Source organism: Typha angustifolia, chromosome 11 (genome assembly GCF_048772165.1).
Source record: "Typha angustifolia cultivar Huaian chromosome 11, ASM4877216v1, whole genome shotgun sequence".
Classification (NCBI taxonomy): domain Eukaryota; kingdom Viridiplantae; phylum Streptophyta; class Magnoliopsida; order Poales; family Typhaceae; genus Typha; species Typha angustifolia.
The window spans coordinates 14,396,548-14,416,224 of record NC_133249.1 but is presented as its reverse complement, the minus strand read 5'-3'; the positions used below and the strand labels follow the sequence as shown (position 1 = coordinate 14,416,224).

At 38.9% G+C, this 19,677-nt stretch overlaps 3 protein-coding genes across 5 annotated transcripts; 2 read left to right on the top strand and 1 right to left on the bottom strand.

Annotated features, from left to right (window-relative positions):
* Positions 1-875: 875 nt before the first annotated feature.
* On the top strand, positions 876-13,733 carry LOC140769680 (protein ENHANCED DISEASE RESISTANCE 2-like). 3 transcript variants are annotated; one of them, XM_073110490.1, is made up of 22 exons: positions 876-1,388; positions 1,520-1,594; positions 1,910-1,963; positions 3,824-3,889; positions 5,914-6,014; positions 6,196-6,254; positions 6,353-6,469; positions 7,184-7,224; positions 7,314-7,414; positions 7,501-7,596; positions 8,591-8,655; positions 8,743-8,814; positions 8,934-9,089; positions 9,977-10,206; positions 10,325-10,364; positions 10,457-10,611; positions 10,697-10,798; positions 11,654-11,698; positions 12,463-12,603; positions 12,724-12,819; positions 13,084-13,185; positions 13,463-13,733. In XM_073110490.1, exons 1-22 carry the CDS (start codon positions 1,251-1,253, stop codon positions 13,574-13,576), a joined length of 2,166 nt encoding a protein of 721 aa, XP_072966591.1. In that variant the 5' UTR covers positions 876-1,250; the 3' UTR covers positions 13,577-13,733. The 3 variants fall into 3 exon arrangements, 2 of the variants coding, with proteins under 2 accessions (XP_072966591.1, XP_072966592.1); XR_012105946.1 differs by lacking the exon at positions 13,463-13,733 and having other exon boundaries at positions 12,686-12,819; positions 13,084-13,136; XM_073110491.1 differs by lacking the exon at positions 3,824-3,889.
* Positions 13,734-14,026: 293 nt separating this feature from the next.
* LOC140770642 (UDP-glycosyltransferase 73C4-like) lies at positions 14,027-15,157 on the bottom strand. Its single transcript, XM_073111895.1, has one exon. It carries the CDS (start codon positions 15,155-15,157, stop codon positions 14,027-14,029), a length of 1,131 nt encoding a protein of 376 aa, XP_072967996.1.
* Positions 15,158-16,714: 1,557 nt separating this feature from the next.
* On the top strand, positions 16,715-19,076 carry LOC140771400 (multiple organellar RNA editing factor 2, chloroplastic-like). Its single transcript, XM_073112926.1, has 4 exons — positions 16,715-17,196; positions 17,347-17,444; positions 17,663-17,728; positions 18,688-19,076. Exons 1-4 carry the CDS (start codon positions 16,778-16,780, stop codon positions 18,828-18,830), a joined length of 726 nt encoding a protein of 241 aa, XP_072969027.1. The 5' UTR covers positions 16,715-16,777; the 3' UTR covers positions 18,831-19,076.
* The last annotated feature ends 601 nt before the right edge of the window (positions 19,077-19,677 follow it).

Here is a 19,677-nt window from a genome sequence, read left to right as displayed (position 1 = left end):
GAATATCCCAAATTATACTTATGCCAATCTTAATCTTATCTAAGATTGCCTTCTACCACTAATAGATTTGGTGTCATAAAGACTTACTTTAATACGACTTTGAGGTCCACACGGTTTGTACATCTCAAACTCCCTGATAACGAGAAAAGTTTAGCATTTTATTTTTAATTGTACAACTCATCTATATATATATATATAACACCATATATTTTATCTAATTTATTATTTACATCTCATTTGACATACCGTGTTAACTAATAAAAAATATTTAACTATAATATATATAATTATTTTCAATATCTAAATTCTCTTTATCTTCTTTCAGAGAGAAGGTTAGAGAGAGAGAGGATGACGGTGATGATATTTTAGTAATTTGATCGATGTACGTTAATCAAAATAATATCAAAATATTAAATAAAAATTATAAAAAATAGGTTGAATTATAAAATACTTAAAATATAGCAAAATAAGCCACTAAATTTTCGTGTATATATCATTTAAAAATTTTGTATATTGATTTTTGAGGGTATAACTGTTAAAAATATTTATTTTTGCATACTAATCATTAAATGATCTATGTGATAGGATCGGACGGCAGATGAAGCATCCGCATAAACAAAATCTCTGCGTATGTCCGTATAGAATAATCGTCGGTCCTTTCAAACGGCTCCCATCTAAGTTGTCGTTGGACGCCTCTCCTTCCCGCCACACCAAACACCTCTTCACCGGTATTTATAAAAAAAAATGATAAAAATAAAATAAAAATGGGGAAAAAAAGTTCGCGCCACGTCAACCGCGAGCGCCAAGGCTCCACCACATACACACTAAACAATGAGTCAATTTAAATTATAAATATTATTCTGTAGAATGTAAATCAACGTCCTTCTCTCCTGGGCTTCTCGGCGTCTCTCTCAATTAAAATTTCAGGGCTTCTCTTCCTCTATTCGATCGAGTTGTTGCGCGATTTTTTCACGCCTTGTCGGCGATTTCGCCGGAATTGATCAAGATCTCGACGAGGAAACGAAGAAGCATTGCCGTATTTCCAGAAGATACGCGCCGATCTCGGTAGGTTGATCTTAATGATCTTGCGGAAGAAAACCCTAGGGTTTACGGGATTTGGTAGGATTGGTTCTTGTTCTTGATCGGCTTCCGAGGGTTAGGATTTGGTTATGGTTATGGTTATGGTTTTGTTCGAGGATTTGAGATAGGGGAGACGGAATCTATTAAAGGATTTGGATAGGAGCGGAGAGATGTCGAAGGTGGTGTCGGAGGGATGGCTGGTTCGGCTTGGGCGGAGGAAGATAGGGCGGTCGTTTATCCATATGCGATACTTTGTGCTGGAAGCCAGGGTACTCGCTTATTACAAGAAGAAACCCACGGATAATATGGTATGCGTTGATGAATACCTGTTCTTATCGATCTATATCCTGTTTACCAAAAATAAAAAGTTGATATTTCTTGTGCATTTTAATCGCTATTTCATTTTTTTAATTTCCTTTTGAAATATGGGGATGTATAGTTGCCGCTCAAGACTCTTGTTATAGATGGAAATTGCAGGGTCGAGGATAGGGGTCTTAAAACACATCATGGGCGTGTAAGCTCTTTGCCTTCTCTAGCTAAAACAATTTCTTTTTTTTGCTGTGTTCCTATACCTAAAAGCCTTCTGTATCTATTTCTTGTCCTGTTTGAGCATGCTTGGGACGACGTGGATTCTTGCACAAGTTTCTATATATGCTCCCTAGTATTGTCTATTCTACTGTTTAAGTTGTCGATATGCTAATTCCTTCACTTGAGTATGTTAGGCTTTCTTTTTCCGTTTTCTTACTAGATATAGATTGAAAATTCTCTTCATTTTCCTGATGGGAATAGTGCTTTCCGTCTTTTCATTCTTTCATGTCTACCTGTGCAGATGATTTATGTCTTATGTGTTTACAACAAAAAAGAGAAGCATCACCAAATCACGGTATGCAGTCAAATCTACACTTTTGGTTCTATTACTTCTTAACTTTTACTCTCATATGTGTACGTTGGGCATCTGCCTGAAAAATTTGGGTACCTAATTTTTGGAGTAAGGTAGCTTGATATCATAATTATGTTGCCTGGGCTGGTATTACTTTTACACGATTGGTAACTTTATCCTTTTGTTCTCAATTGCATTATATAGATGTCTATTGTCTAATTATATCTAAGAATTATTTTTCTGGTGTTGTCTAGTCAAACACAACTGGAATGACTTAATCTTCTGAGATAATTGGAGCTGTTTGTAGTACCTGACATTAGACAACAGTTCTTCTCTAATCACTTTCTTTCTCATTGATACCAAGTGGTGCTTATAGCAAATGAAATAAAGGAAATATCAAGTCTTTGATTTGAAGTGAACTTCTGAAGACACTGGAATTTTAAAGTAGGCTAATCTGATATCTTTACTATGCTAAGTTACACAAGATTCAACAAATATAAGAATGAGAGAAAAGTTTGATGGAACAGATGGATAATAAATGCTGGCGTTTGTGGTTCTTTTGAATGTCAAGAAGCTTAAAATGTTAGGCATATTTAATTATGTTAATCAGTGTTTCAACTGTCTCTTTCTCATAGCTCTTAACTAAGCAGATAAGAAGAAGAAAGGAGCACTGTCTTGTATATGGCGTCAATTACCTATAAGAACATGTATCACCGTTTTCCTTTGTTTAAATTATTTCCATGTTAAGAGGAACATTTGATCACTTCATGAGCTAGAAACTACAACCATCGGGGTAGATGAGCCTGCTCACTAAAGTAAGCCTTTAGATTCCTGACGAGCCCTCCCTTGCTGATTTTGTGGCGATGAGAATTTTGGCACCATTTTCTGCTAATTGCCAATCAGTCATCATAATTTGTCAATTCTTCTAGAGTTCTAGGATTTGCCAACTTGAGCTGTGTTCCTGCCTGCTGCTGGTGTTGATTTTTGGAGAGAGGCTTTGAAAAGATGTTGATTTCTCATCAGTCAGCTTACTGGTGTTGTGGACAACTTGTTATTCTTAATAGTGAATACTGGATGGTCATGCTGAATCAGCAGTGCATTTTGATAACTGCCAAAGTGTCAGTTAATCAGTGGTGCATCTTTGTGCTGGCGAGACCATCCTTGTACCTTTATTTGTAGCAATCAACTGATTATAATACAACATTTGGAGATATTGATGGAGATTAGATGAAACTTAAGTATAAGATGCAATACTACAATTTGTCTACAATGGACTAAGAGATTAAAAGGGCATCTGTAGGTGACATTTGTTTAACCTTTTTGAAATGAGATCCTTTACAATGCATATTGTCAAGCAGAACCAACATCTAGTGTGCTAAGTTGCTAACGTTAGGTAGGGATAAGAGTGTGTCTCTTCTAATAATGAGAGAATAGAAATGGCCCTACATGGTTTGTGTTTGTTTGAAGTAATCTTATTTGCTCTATCTAATGTGCAGCTCTGTGAGGGCTTGTGCTTGATGGCCACCAGTATAATATTGTTTTCACAGGATTTTGGTATAACTTATATGTGGGCACATTACTATTCTGTTTGACATCTTATGAGATTTAGCACCAGCGTAAGTTGTTTAGGCTTGATCTTGGATACTCCAGGTTCCAAATTACCAATCACATGCTTATATTAATGTATGCTACTTCTTGCCCTGCTGAATGTAAAACAGGCTTGATATACTTTTTATAATGTTCTAAAACGATCCTTCATTTTCATTTATGTTCACTCTTGGGTTCTTGATGGATTTAGATTGCAGTTTCTTATCTTTTAACTTTTCCATAATTGCGTGCTCTTTGGTTCCATTCTTGAACCAGATGGGAGCTTACCACATACAAGAGGCTTTGAATTGGAAAGAGAAAATTGAGCATGTCATTGATCAGGTGCAATGACTTTGTCAAACTGCATAATTTTGTCAAGGAAGCAGCATAAAACATCATATATACTGAACATAATTTATATTTATTAATTAATTATAATATTAGTTAACTCAAAAGTACCAACATATTCTTTGAATTGTGATTTTCTTTCATATGCTGTATTAGTCTGGAATGTTTCTCTTGCAACCAACTTAAATCTTAATAATGGACATCGGCATCTCAATCATCAGATTATGAATTGATAAAGGAGTTTCAAAGTTCGGTTATGTCAAGTCGTCATTATATCATGTTTCAGTATCTTTTTATTGTGGTATGCTACTATACTAGATCTCAGAAATTATCCCATTCTGCTGCAGAATAGTGTCCTGAGCAAAAAGAAAAAATCGGATCGATACTGATTATTATGTACAATTTTTCAGAGCTTGAACAGATGTATTCTTTCTAATATTTTAGTCGATTAGGTATTTCAAGTTTATTATGGTGATTGTAAATAAAATTTGGTTGTGAAACTTGTGGATACTACATACTAGCAGCTAGATTTGTTAGTAAGATTATATTGTTGAATATTATTTTCAGTATTTTGCACATAATTAGGAGCCTCTAGAGCTTCATCTCCATATGAAATGTGAGCTTATTGATCAAAGCTTTATTTATTTTCTAGACTAATATTCTCTTTAATGGTAAAGCTTATTCATTGCATGGCCACAGAGCATGTCAAGTTGGCAATGCCACCTTGATAGCACTATCATGTTAATATGTTATCACACTGGAACTTGTCATCTTATAAGTTTGAAGAGATGAAGGTAAGAAGAAAATAAAATAGGTGGGGAAGATGAAGTTTGTTACAAACAACAGCGAACTTTTTTTCACAAAGTTTCTCTTAAGCAATTTTACCTGGTCTTTACCTAGGAATAGTTGTGTATTTGCTATGTATTATGTGGATGAATTCCTTGGAGGTACTTTTTTAAGATGTGAAGCATCCAGTGATAGCTAGATGAGATATTTTGATAGTTAGACGAGATATTTACATTAGTCAGACCGGAAGATCTTAGATTGAGTTCTAGCAAATGTCACATAGTCTAGATCTAGACTTGTCATCTTTCCATGGTATTATGAAAATTATGCTTATCTGACCTTTCTCACTATCTAAGCCTTAAGTCCTAATTGATTCCAGCTTGAGTTCTGGTATTTAAATAAGTCACTTCTAGGGACAATTCTTCGCATATCTTTTGAGTTGCATAGTAGTTGTATTATATTCTTAGAAAGTTATCATACCTTATTCTCAGAAAGTTATTGTAATGATGGCTGTGCCGACTAGCACGCCTCGTGTCGGTGGCATACTGACACATGGCACGAGAGGTGCCACACGGCACCTCTCCTGCCGTCGATCTAGACATCACCGCTCTTCACCAACCTCACTGTCCCTGCACTTCGCCGATCTCGCTGTCACTGCTCTTTGTTGATCTTACCTTGCCATCGTCCGAGTTGGAGGTGTTGCTCCTATCGGAGCCCTAGCTCGAGGAGGAAGAAGGGCAGATGGGTCGGATCGTCGGGATTGGATAAAAACTCAAGTTGCGGATCGCGACACCTGCAACTTGGACGACGGCAAGATTAGCGAAGAGCGGCGACAGCGAGATTGGCGGAGAGTGTCGACGGTGAGCGGCAAAAGGTGAAGGTGAGTGGTCTCCCTCATCTTTTTCTCTCACTCTCTTGCGGCACATGTCGTTTAGTCAATTTTAGAATCTCTAGCACCAGCTTTTGCTGAAGTTTTCTTTACCTCGAAACTCCCAAACCAACCAATTTCATGTTTCACTAATTGTATCGATAAGGACAATAAAGTATCACACCATAGGTGTACTTTACATGCATGGCCCTCTTGATGTTACTTTCTACTTTCTAGAACCATTATGTGTTGATTTATTTTCTGTTTGAATAACCTACAATTTGTAAATGATTTTTAACAATATCTTTATCTTTTGAAATAAAAATAATATGATACATCTATAACTAATATAAATCTGGTGCAGCAACAAGACAAGCTGACAGCTAAAAGTCGCAAGGCCTTTGCTTCATACGACTTTGACAAGGATAATTTAGGGAACATTTCATTCTCTGATCAAGAAAGTCCGTAAGTGGCAGACGTAATCTCCTTAGTGCTGGAATATTCCTTTCTTCTGGATTCTGGACTATTATGCAATATTAGATGTTTCATCCTTTTCTTTTGGATGTATACAATTTTGTCCTGAGTTATTTCCAGATTTTGGCATGTGACTTTCTATATTTCTAACTTAACATTCTTTCACCTGTAGTCTGGAAGAGGAAGAAGAGAACAAACCAACCTTGCAGCGAAGAACAACAATAGGAAATGGTCTATACTCCATACTTTAGAATGACTGTTGGTGTAAAATGCTTTTGAGTTGCTTTAGAGCATTTTACAGAACTTGATTGGAGCATTTATATTGTTAGGTCCTCCTGAATCTGTACCTGACTGGACAAAGGAGCATGACTTTGGGCTGTTAAATGGGAGTAATGCCTCTCAAATTTACTCAAGAAAACATTGGCGCCTAGTTAGATGCCAGAATGGCAAGTATCTTCTGTCCTCTTCAAATTATTCTACTCTCCTTGTCAATGCCATACAGAAGTTATAAAAGATCAATTAGAAAGCAATATTTGAGAAGGTTTTCCTTCTAAGAGATTTTTCTTGTTATACATAATTTATATTTGTATAAGGGATTTTGTTTCACCTGGATCTTTAGTTCATTTGTGCCTTAAAAAGGGAAAAACAGCTGTGTTTCCCCATCTTTGCTGCTGTTATTCCAAGTTCTGCAGCTATTTGTGTTGTTACCCAATATGAAAACTTGAAAAGCAGCATCCCTTGTTTTGCTATTCTGCAGTGGTGGTCCTTATGAAATAACTGTTCTCTCTTCCATAATTTGTGCTTCAAGGCTAAATACATTCCATATTAAAGCTTATCATTTTCCTGCTCCACTTGGACCCTTTACATGTCTAGAATTATTTTGGAGGTTGATTTGGGTTGCATGAGCCTAAACTGTGACTACTAAGGTAGTCTACTGACCTGCCTTTCGCGGAAACCTTTCTTTTCCTAAGATAGACTACTAAAGGTAGGCTATTCACCATCTAGCCAGGAGATTTGATGTTAGATTTACAGTTTGGTCATGAAAGATGATTGAATCTTCTTTATAGCTTTTTGCACTGGGAAAATTATGATTGGATGAACCCTTTGATGAGAGAAGGCACTTATGATATACTTCTGATTCTTTCTCTGTCATTTAACAGGACTTCGCATTTTTGAAGAACTTCTCGAAATTGATTACCTAGTATGTCACTCAAACCTGTCAAATGATAATGCCAGAATAATTGATATGTTGAGAATGACATTGTACCATATGTGGTATGCTATATGTAGCCAAGAAGTTGTACCAGGGCTATGAAGGCTGTTGGTGTGGTGGATGCCACATGTGAAGCTATCTTTGGCCTTGTAATGAGCATGGATGGAACACGTTTTGAGTAAGTACCTTTCCGTTTCTGCTTTACCTAAGATTCTTGTTAATTAATATTTTCCTTCTCATGTGCCTTTATCTCCTAATTTGTAGGTGGGATTGCAGTTTCCATTATGGAAGCTTAGTTGAGGAGGTTGATGGACACACTGCAATACTCTATCATAGACTTCAGCTTGACTGGTTTCCAATGTAATGCTTTATTAAACAAGTTTATTGCATCATTCTGCTGTTATCTTTACATCGATTTCATGTTCTGTATCAGTTGCATGCTTCTGTCAGGCGTCATGAGGTGATAAGGGAGATCCTAGTAGAGTATGGAATTATTGGGTGAAAACATGGGTCACATGAGAGTGTTGCACTACTGAAGCATAGATGTCATTGTATGGGAGATAGATGAAAAAATAGGCAAGGATGTGTTGCATGTATACAGTTATTTTAGGTTGAGAGCCTCGTAAAGTAGTATTTGGTGTGGCTATGGAAGTTTTTCAAGATTGCCTTGTTGACTTCTAATTATTGTTCAACTGTGGAGCAATAGGTGAACCTCAGGACCCCAAGAGGACCCAAAAATGCAGATTAGAGCAATCTTATAGAAACATAATGGGCCATTTGGCATCATGCATCTTAAGAAGCTGCACCTGTAGTGTTAAATGAGAAACCATAATAAGTAAAATAATTTTGGATCTCACCCTTTTTATTTTCATCAAAGGGTAATAATATTCGCTTTGACATTCACTTAAATTAAGTGGATGTTAGGATGCAGTTTTTTCAAATACATGAAACCAAAGCCTGCAATATGGTTTAGGAAAATTAAGGTTGATTACAGAAAAGCTGTAGATGTACTTACGAGTACGGTTTCTTTATGGGTCAGAAAAGTCCATAAGACCGAGTTAGGTTTTACAGTTTGAGTGGTCTCAAGGTTGGTGAATTGGGTTCAATGATAGTACATTGAGTAGCTAAGCCAACTATTTGTTGGAAGGAAAAATAATTGGCTGTGGAAATGCTGTCTTCATAATTGATTTATGGTAATATATCTATCAGTCAATATATTTTGATATATTCAATATATTTTGATATATTACACCTTGAATTAATACACATTTTTTGATAAAGAACGTTCTTGGTTCCCTATGTGTAAGCATTTTCACCCGGATGTTATCAAAACGTTATTTATGTGCTTCTTCAGGGTTGTGTGGCCTCGTGATCTCTGCTATGTGCGCTATTGGCGACGTAATGATGATGGAAGCTATGGTGAGGTTTCCTCTTGTCTCTCTCTCTCTCTACATGACTACATTGCCACATTATCTGCCTCATAGTTGCAGCGGCTCCATTGTGCAGTTGTGCTGTTTCGATCTAGAAAGCATGCAAACTGCGGTCCGCAGCCAGGATTTGTGAGAGCTCACATAGAGAGTAATTTGTCCTTTTACTTTTGAGTTAGTCTTGGGCCTCTTGGCATTCTTATTTGTAATTGGGTCACTTCAAAGTACTGAGACTATTTGTGTTCCACATTAAATTTTCTATTTGTTCAGGTGGAGGGTTCAAGATCTCTCCTCTCAAGTCTCGCAATGGGAGATCACGTTCTCAAGTCCAACATCTAATGCAAATTGATCTGAAGGGATGGGGCATGAACTATGTTCCATCATTTCAACAACACTGTTTACTTCATATGTTAAATAGTGTTGCAGGTAATGTTTCTTTGACTTTGTCTCTACAAGTACATCTAATTGTAGTTATCTGGAGATTTATACGATTGTGTGCAAGTATGTAGATGTACATCTCTGAAAAACTGTATTGTGACTTGTTGATTTGTTCTGTTGAGTATCAGATTTTAATTGTTTGGAAACTTAAGCTTCGGTTGTTGCATGCTAGTTAGTGGTCTTTCCATTTGAGAAACGTATGATCAAGTCAATATGTCCTAGAATGATTCATTTCAAACCCATCCATGGAGATCCAAAGTGAACAGATGATTTTATTAGTGCTTTGTGAATTAAAAGGACTGAGTTTGAAATCATTTGTAATTAGAAAACATTTGCAATTGATCTTCCTAGCACCACATTGGTTTCAGAATACCTTCTAATTTAAAATTTGCAAGTCTCCCCCTTGTTTCTAAATTTGATCTTAAGAGAGTTCATATTCAGAAATTTGATTTAACTTCACATCAAATGTTCAAATATTAATGGGTGAACAAATTTCAAGATTCGCTTTTCTTTGCGGCTTGGTTAAAGACAAAGGCTCCAGGTCTATATGACCATACTTCTTGACTTGGTTTTCTTGTTACTCTTTATTCTACTTGTTAATTTGGTGATTTGATGGCTAGATTTCTAGGTTCTGGTAGCCAGTGCAGAATATGTAATTACTGAAAGTTGGATCCCGATATGCTGTTCACTGGAAAGAAAGAAAATAATATTGAGAAAAGCAATTAAATCTTTATGCATAAACTGTTGCTTTTTTAGATTGATTCTACTTGCTGCACATATGGCTAATCTGTTTGAGGAAACTGTCTCATTTATTCTTTAATAGGTTTAGTCATCTTCTTTGAGAAGTAGGAGTTTGACATGTCTACCAATGGCAGGGTTGCGCGAATTTTTTTCTCAAACAGATGAAAGTTACAAAATTCCGAGGATTCCTGTCATGCTTAGTATGACACCAGATGCTACACTGAAGAAGGATCGTAAATTGCAGGAAGTGGACATGCAAATGATATCAATGGATCAAGGAAATGTTGAGAGCAGGCATTCTGTTATGTTAGACGAAGATTCTGATGATGATGAGGACTATCAAGTTCCTGAAGCAGATCAAGAGGTTAGTTGATTAGTCTATTCTTTATACAAGCTCTTCTTGCAGATTTTTTTTTTTTTTACTTTCTATTTGCATGCAGAGCTGTATGTTTTACTAAACATCAATGTTTAACAACCCACAGGCATACACCATGAATTCTGATAATGATGCTAAACTAACAGGTTTGTTTATATGCCAATTTTCCTGCATATATGTTTGTATCTACTGGTCATTGCTTAAACTAATTAAGTTTTACTGCTTTGTCCTCTTTCAGACAAGGAGCCTTCCAATCAAATCAAAATTGATTTGTCCTGCTTTTCTGGTAATCTATGCCGGGAAGATAATGATAAAGGTCGTAATTGCTGGACAATCCCTGATGGAAAAAGCTTTAAAGTTCGTAGCAAGAACTTTCCATATGACAAATCCAAGGTTCCCTAGTGCTTTTCTGTGATATACCATATTTCTTGCTTTTGGAACTTACAGAATGAAGCCATCTCTAACGCTCAAGTAACAGATACCTGCAGGGAATCTTCTCATGGAACTTGCAGCCGTTGATTGGTTGAAGAACAGTAAGCGTATGGACCATGTTGTGAGGAGACAAGGCTGCGCAGCTCAAGTAATATATTGAATGACAAGTTTTTGATGATGAAATTGTTTATCTGTTCTTTCCTTTTGATTGTCTTAAAATTTTTTCTTTTAGTATTCATTCTTTACTTCTAATGTAGTTGAAACTCTACAAATACATTAGTTGGTCAAGTCTTGAGAAACTCAAATGACGAAGGATATATGTTCATTAGAATGCTATAGTTTGGAAAAGACCCTGTAACTCTGTAAGTTGTCTTCGTACTCTTCAAGCGGGGTGACAGTGAAATCTGCTTTGCTGATAATACAGGAAATATCATGTCCTACATTAGCATCACATTCTGAAATTTAATCTCTGCATGACTAAGTATATTTTGTGATTTTTCTATCCAAATTCAACCTAAATTTTGATCGATATCTAATTATTGGTCATTAGCAGTTAGCTCTTTGTATATTGATTTTTGATAGGTGGGGAATGTTTTTAGACTGTCAGAATTTGATTGGGAAACAGTAAGATGTAAATGATAATATGCTCACCTATGATATTCTAGGGGTGCTCCTTGTGTGGCCGTAGGAAATTCTCCATTAACAATAGCTGCTAACTTACCTGTTGTGGAACTCCTGGGACATCCTTACTGTGCCCTACGGCAAAATGTTTAACGTGCCTGCATAATATATTGCTAAGATGTGATTTTATTAAGATGGAATAGCTTTGTGGGTAACAATCTGGATGCTGTTTATGTATACTGTCATCTGCTGTTTGATATGTTGTGCATATTGGATGTGACATTTCTATCTCTGATATATTATATACTCTTGAATGTTGCATGTAACTTAAGGCTCTTAATATATATAGACTGATGTCAAGGAACTTACTCTGCCAATGTAGGTCGCTTCTGAGAAAGGACTATTCTCCTTGGTCATAAATTTACAAGTAAGTATATGTTTTTTGCAAACTTTCCCACTGACAAAGGGCAATAAGTTCCTTTTGTTTTATTTGCACAACTTGGTTGTGATTCTGCATTTATACTGCTCTTACAATGAGTAACTATTGGCAAAGTAGCAATAAATTGCATGATATTAAGAGCTGAACAGTTGAATCCTTCAAGACTATATAACATAGTTGCAAACTAAATTTTGCTCTTTTTTTTAAAAAAAAAACCCTTAAGGAATGGATGAATAGTTGGGACTGAAGGCTTGGTTGTTGTCATGGTGATGCCATTGTGATGTTAAGACTTCCCTCCTGTGTCAAATTGGTCATGGGTTCTATCCATATGCACTATTTCTCACTTGGATACATACCCTCCTTAGACCCCCCCATTGGTAGGGGCCGTGTGCATATGGGACACTCCTTTTCAAAACTGATGCACATGTATGACATATTATATACTGTCTGTTGAAGTTGAGGCACATTGGACATAAATAGTGTGGCATATCTGTGAAAACATTTTTATTGACCATGTTGATAGGAAGCCAATGTTTCAATAGCGAACTGTCTTATAGACATTTTTCATGTGTAGCTTGATTGACTTCATGTTGCGACACAAGTAGGATCAAGTTTTCTGTTGGTGCTTCTTGCAATCTGGATAAGCTCCAAATACTTTGTACACTAGGAAGCAGCCGTATATATGATTCCCTCCCTGTTTTTATCTGTAACAATGCAGACCTGTCAGTGAAATTAGCTTGCTATTGTTGCAGATTCCAGGGTCAACTCATTATAGTATGGTCTTCTATTTTGTCACGAGACACCTCATACCAGGATCACTATTACAGCGTTTTGTGGATGGTGATGATGAGTTTCGCAACAGCAGATTCAAGCTTATCCCATCTGTTCCTAAGGTCTCCATATTTCCTCTCTAATTTGTGCCCATACAATATAAACATATAATGACTCATATACTAATACTGGCGGTTCTGCAAGGTTTGCTCTTTTTCCCAACTTTTTTTTTAAACTTGCAGGGGTCATGGATTGTGCGTCAGAGTGTTGGGAGCACCCCTTGCTTGCTAGGGAAAGCAGTTGATTGTACCTATATTCGTGGACCAAACTATCTAGAAGTAAGAAAAATCTACATTGACATACTACAGAATTCACATCAAGTTCTCTTGATTATTGGTATAGAGAAGTGAAAAAAGTGTTATTGCTTATTTGCAGTTGCAAAGATAAGAAACTGCAAGGTTACATACTACAGAATCTAGGATTAAGTTCTCTGATTCTCTCAGAGATTAACATTAGGAAGGAGGATAAGAAAATTGAAAGAGATACTCTTCGATTAAATCAGATAGGGGATATCTAAAATGTTGACACTTTCTCTTTTGCAGGTAGATGTTGATATTGGTTCTTCAGCAGTGGCTAATGGAGTTTTGGGGCTTGTATGTGGTGTAATTACAACACTGGTAGTCGATATGGCTTTTCTTGTGCAGGTAGGACTGTTCTCACTCTTTTGGCACATAAAGGCTCTATGTCCAAAGATATGAAACACAAGGGCTCATTATTGTAGAAACTGTAAACTCAAATCGTCGATGAGTGGCGGTGGAGTCTGGATGTTAAAGAATGAACTTTTTGTACGGCGGGCATGTGGTTACACATGGACTGAATTTTTAGTTTCCAATGCTTCCTCTGCATATGAACTTTTTTGTCTGGATGAAAATTTAGGTGGTGATATTCTTAACATTTACCTGATTTCTTTTCCAATCGCAGGCTAACACCTCTGATGAGCTCCCGGAGCAGCTCATCGGCGCTGTTCGGTTTTCGCATATCGAGCTCTCTTCTGCAATTGTTCCTATTCTTGATGATAATTCCTCCACAGAATGAATTGGTTTGTCTATTTTTTCCTATTAACTTTAGCATATGATTCTTTTTTCGACGGCCAAAGTGTACATGATTATTTTGCTCAAAACTTTGGCAGTTTGTAGTAGGTCATAAATTCTCGATCATGCGTTATTCGATTATTTCAGCCTGTTGGTCAATATTCTGCAAGTAATTTTCTTGTTTTTTTTTTTCTTTCTCTTGTATTCTCTAAACTCGAATTTCTCGTTTAACATGTTATAATATTCATCTATCATCCATTCTTTTTCGCCTGTATTACGAGTGCCAGTTTAGGTGATACGTGGTGTGTTTTCGATTTGAGAATAGATGAACGTAAAATACTTTTCTGCAATATAAATTACACGAAGGTGGTAATATGCAAAGAAGGAAAATAAAAAAGAAAATACTTTTTATTTACATGGTCGTATCATCGGATACATGCAACCACGCAGTGCATTACTCTACTTTCTTCCTTCTCGCGTCGATGAAATCGACGAACGCGTCGACCGACGCCGAGGAGCTCGCCGGGAATCGTCCGCCGAAGACGTCTCGTGCCACCGCCGCCGCCTGCTTCCTCGCTTCCTCGTCCTGCATCAGCTGTTCGATCCCCCTCGCCACGTCATTCCTCGTCACCCCTCCCCTCGCCGATCCGATCGCCCGGCCAGCCCGGAGCTGCCGCGTCACCAGCCTCGCGTTGTGGACCTGGTCCCCGTGGATCGGCCACGTCAGCATCGGCACCCCGCACCTGAGCGATTCCACCGCCGAGTTCCACCCGCAGTGGGTCAGGAAACCGCCGGTGGAATAGTGGCTCAGTATGAGCAGCTGCGGGGCCCAACCTCTTATGACCAGACCCCTCTCCCCAGCTCTCGTCGCCAACTCGTCTATGAAGGCCGACTCGGACTCGCACTCGGAGCCCGATCTGGTCAGGTGAACCGGGAACCCGGCCGAGTCGTGCCGCAACGCGGAGGGCTGCACCGCCCAGATGAAGGGGCGACTCGAATCGGCTAGCGCAGCCGCCAGCTCGGCCAGCTCGGCGTCGCTCGGGCTCACCAACGAGCCGAAGGAGACGTAGAGGACAGAGCGGGCCGGCTTCGCGTCGAGCCAAGCGAGAACGGCGCGCTCGTCGTGGGTGGACTCGCGCCTGGCCCGCGCCGCGTCGTCGAGTCGTGCCGGGAGGAGCGGCCCCACCCCCCAAACTGGTTTCTTCGCCTCCTTGGCGATGTACTCCAGAAACGGACGCTCGAGATCTTCACACGTGTTGAAGAGCAGGGCGATTGCGCCGTCTGTCTCCCCGATCCCCCTCTGTGGTGGCATTGGTGCGCCCGACCCGGAAGGTGGGATTCTTTGGGCTGGCCCGAATGGTGTTGGCATAGGTGGGCCGAGATGGGATAGAATCGTTACATCGGCTGCAGTCGGATACATCTCGGGGGGTAAACCGGGGATGTTGACGGAGCCGCTTAGGCCGAGATCCGCCGCCGAGTGGGACGACGTGGCGTGATCGAGAGCCGTCGAGCAGGCGCTAGCCGTGAAGAAGCTGACGGCGGGGACGTCGAGGTGACGGCAGGTAGTGAGGAGGTGGCTCATCATGACGTCCAGGATGACGCAGAGCAAGGGAGGGGAGGAGGGATCACGGCCGTTGATTCGGTCGGATAGGAAGGTGCGGAAGTGGGAGTCGTCATGGTTGGGTGGAGGTGGAGGTGGAGGGATAGAGGAATGGGGGAATGGGATTGGTGGGCAAATAGGAAGAGGAGGAGGAGGAGGAGCAATGGAGTCGTCATGGTTGGGTGGAGGCGAAGGTGGAGGAATAGAGGAATGAGGAAATGGGATTGATGGGGGATTATGAGGAGGAGGATGAGGAGGAGGAGCAGAGTCGTGGATGATTTGGATAAGGGGATGGAGGAGGGAAGCGGAGGGGGAGGGGGAGGAGGAGGAGGAGGAGGAGGAGGAGGGGAGGAGGAGGGTAACGTGATAATTTCGGGAGGCGAGGCGGTTGGAGAGGTCGGTGGCGGGGAAGATGTGGCCAGGACTATGGAATGGAACGACGATGATTTCTCCGGTCGCCATTTACGAGTGGCAGAAGAGTTGGGTGGTTGGGAGAATAAGAGGGAGGGTTACTGTGTTTATATAGTGTTATGGGAGAAGATTTTTTTAATCTTTTTGGAAGCAGACTTCAGAGGCAAGGAAGTGAGGGTTGAATGTTTGGAGGAGGAGAGTTCCAGCATTCTTCCTTTTTGACTGGCTGTTGAGTTCTCCTCCGTACCTCGTTGTGGTCGGTTTGGTCGGCGAGATGAATTCACTCATCATGGAGGGAACTTTCTCTTCATTCTTTATTTTTTTATAATCGGATTTTTTCTTTATGAGTCATAAATAAGTTAATTTTCTTGTGGGGTCCATCGATGACCAAATCTGATTATATATATATATATATATATATATATATATATAATACTCAAGCAATTTTAAAGCCTTTTAGCGTGTGTTGTGCTATCTTTACTCCTAAAAATAAAGCAATTACTCTCTATTGTTTTAAAGGAGCAAAACTTTTTCTAGTCCTTTATTCTTTTTATAATGTTGTGCGTAGTATCACTACTAATTATGACCTTCCTCTCATGTGTTACACTCCTCCCTTTACTAATACGACAACTATCACTACTCTTTCTATGTACATCCTCCATCCAATATAGTTTTGACCTGCTCAAATCCTACTATCCTCTTGTACAGTTTTTTTAAAATACAGGGGTGCTGTTATAATATAATTATATTTAATTTTTTGATTTATAATAATGGATAGTAGTGTGCATCGCATAATTTATATGTAAATACACTATATTATAATAAAATATATATTGACTATAAAAATAATATGTACTTAATTTTAAATACTAAATTAAAAAATTAAATATAATTAAATAACAAAATTCCCGAATGCAGCTAAACTCAATCGCTCATCAACTAAAAGGCTTCGGGCTTTTGGGGGCCCAGTTTAACTTTGGGCCAGGCTTAATGACCCATAGCTTCCACAAGGCAACATTCTACCTTAGGTGACAGAATCGGACGGTCCCGATGATCCTAATCCGACGATCATGCGCAAGCCCTCCGATAAACCCAATGGGATTTCACATATATCACCCCCTAAACCCTCTCGACCACGCCGCAATCTATCGCTTCGGATTAGGTCTTGTTCCACCTCCTCTCCGCCGTTCTCCGATGGCGATGGCCGCCATGGCGCGATCCCTCCTCTCCTCCTCCTCCTCCTCTCGCTGCCCCCTCACCACTCTCCTCTCCAAGCGTCTCTTATTTTCCCCCTCTTATTCCTCCTTCGCCGGCCTCCGTCTCCGCCCCTCTTCCACTTCCTTCTCTCGGCGCGCCCTAGGATTCGCGTCTATTCGTCTGGTTCCGGTCCGATGCCTGGCCCGCCGAGCCGGCGGCGACTCGTACTCGCCTCTCAAGTCCGGCGGCGGTGGTTCGGGATTCAGTGACCGGCCGCCGACGGAGATGGCGCCGTTGTTCCCTGGATGCGACTACGAGCACTGGCTCATCGTCATGGACAAGCCCGGAGGAGAGGGGGCCAACAAGCAGCAGATGATCGATTGCTACATCCAAACCCTAGCCAAGGTCGTTGGAAGGTAAGGACTTCGTTTTGGATTTTCTTCCTCTATCCTATTTTGAGAAGAAAAAGAAATGTTTTGCTCAATTAATTAAATTTCTTCTTATCTGTAATCTTTTTGAACTTAATGTTGCATTTTACGTTACCTTTACCTATTGAAATAAAACAGTGAAGAGGAAGCAAAGAAGAAGATATATAATGTATCCTGCGAACGCTACTTTGGATTTGGGTGTGAGATTGATGAAGAGACGTCTAACAAACTTGAAGGTTTGTTTTAGTTTACCCGAAGGATATCATGCTTCATCATTATTGAGGAAAAAAAAAATACTTTCTTTACTTCGACTCTCTGGTCATAAGCTAGAATTGCTTCTTTCTTTTGGTGTGAGAGACTACTTGTTGATTAAGTGTCGAAACTTGTCCCTTTGTTACTTCATTTATTACTTTCATACTCTTCATTTTCATTTTGCTGTGCTTTTGCATTGCAGGCCTTCCTGGTGTGCTTTTTGTTCTTCCGGATTCTTATGTTGATGCTGAAAACAAGGATTATGGAGGTAAAGTTTTAGTTAAAAGCTTGTTAATTTGTTTTGATACTTAATATTCTTTAATATAGTTGTTGTTCTCTGAACTCTACAAGCCTTACAGAGCTCATAGATCTCTTAAATTTGTTCTTTAGGCTTGTTTGTATAAGGCGCGCTCCACTGCTCTGACTAAGTAGTGCCTTACTTTTTTATAAACTGAATAATGTGCTTAGTTTTAATGGAAGGTTGGTATTCTTGTGGTGTCTCTTATCTTGTTTTATTAAATTCTAGTCCATCTTGGCAAAGCAGGATAGCCTTGTTGTGCAATGTCCTGTTTTGAATGCTAATGGACTGATAGCAACAATCTATTTTTTCGGTTCTGCACTTCATTTAAATGAAATTGCAGATCAGTGAAGATGAGACATGAACGATTTTCCCTACCTCTTACATCTCCCATGTAGTTAATGTTTCTCATCAGTCTAAAGTTGCATGTTAAGTGTGCTGCTGGTTTCTTATTAAATATCAAATTCAATTTTCTTGAGATGGATGTCTCAGAGGTAAAATGTTCAGGGCATTTTGATCACATCTTTGTATCAGTAGAAACATGTTGTATTGTAGTTCTTGAACCAGTTTGCCTTGAAATTTCTTGATGGCTGAAATTGTGATAGAGTTTAGAAACTTCTCATTTTCTTCCTATACTTATCGATACACATACTTTTTATCTTTGATCATATTTGTTCAGTTCTAATGTTCGAGCCAACTTTGTTGAGATTGTGTGCACTAATGTGCTTACAATTTTATGAATGAATTATACTATTATTCCCTTAGTCATATATATGATTGCATATCATATTATTGCTGATCTATCCTTATTTTACTAGACTTGCCTTAGAACGACTCAGATATTAGCCTATGGCAAATGCCATAAATAACAGTTAATTCCTACTCTCGATTGAATTCTTACTGATTGTACATTACTTTGGAATCTGCAGCTGAATTGTTTGTAAATGGGGAGATTGTTCAAAGATCTCCAGAGCGGCAGAGGAGGGTTGAGCCTGTGCCGCAGAGGGCTCAAGATAGGCCCAGATACAATGACAGAACCCGTTATGTCAGGCGCAGGGAGAACCAGCGGTAAGAAGTCTAGAAGCATCTGAAATGTGGAGTTGTCTTCAGTCTCCTAGAAGGAAATTGTCATTATGCATAGATGTAATAGCAATAGGTAAGACAATTAAGCCACTCCACATCCCCCTGTCAATGTGAGCAGCTAAGCTATCCTTATCTCAGTCTGGGTTGGCTATGTGTATGTTTCTGGACTTTTGGAAGATGTACTTTGTTCAATGTGTGTACTTACTACTATTAAATCTGAAACCTATTGACCTCATCTTCATGCATTTGTTTCTTCTTTCTTTTCCTTTTTCTTTTTGAAAGTGATGGAAGTGCATGCAACAATTAATTTGTAATGGCCTACTTTTGACTGATGAAACTAATTGCCGAATATTACTACTTGATGTAATACAATTTGTAGGTAATCCTGCTGATAATTTTTAATATAATTAGTAGGTAATCAAACTGATAATATTTAAGGTGGTAGAGAAATTCTTAAACAGTGTGTGGTCTTGAGATGTAAAAAGTACTCAGATGTTAATCACTTCTATCAGTCTAATGCCAGTGCTGCGACAATTTGCCCATTCTAAATTCATAATGTAACCAATGTGGCAATGCACACAATACTTTTTCTCATTATTTGTATTATAGGATAATTACACTAAATTCTTCTTAGTGTTAATGAAAATATCTAAGTGTCCTTTCCTCTAAATTATTAGTAAATTAGTTTATTGAGGCCTAAAATTATACTTCAGTATCTTGTTAAAATAATAATTTAATGGAAAACTAGGCAAATGTGTTAATATATGCACCGGATAAACAAAAGAAGTATTATATATACATATATAGAGTACATTGCATGTATTGCAGTATGGAAG

Excerpts from the sequence above, each read along its gene's own strand:
- LOC140769680 (XM_073110490.1), top strand. The coding sequence starts at position 1,251 with ATGTCGAAGGTGGTGTCGGAGGGATGGCTGGTTCGGCTTGGGCGGAGG. Across the intron at positions 8,656-8,742 it reads TAATGATGATGGAAGCTATG|TTGTGCTGTTTCGATCTAGA; the intron begins GTGAGGTTTCCT and ends TCCATTGTGCAG. Across the intron at positions 13,186-13,462 it reads ATATGGCTTTTCTTGTGCAG|GCTAACACCTCTGATGAGCT; the intron begins GTAGGACTGTTC and ends TTCCAATCGCAG.
- LOC140770642 (XM_073111895.1), bottom strand. The coding sequence starts at position 15,157 with ATGATGAGCCACCTCCTCACTACCTGCCGTCACCTCGACGTCCCCGCC.
- LOC140771400 (XM_073112926.1), top strand. The coding sequence starts at position 16,778 with ATGGCGATGGCCGCCATGGCGCGATCCCTCCTCTCCTCCTCCTCCTCC. Across the intron at positions 17,197-17,346 it reads CTAGCCAAGGTCGTTGGAAG|TGAAGAGGAAGCAAAGAAGA; the intron begins GTAAGGACTTCG and ends GAAATAAAACAG. Across the intron at positions 17,445-17,662 it reads GACGTCTAACAAACTTGAAG|GCCTTCCTGGTGTGCTTTTT; the intron begins GTTTGTTTTAGT and ends TTTGCATTGCAG.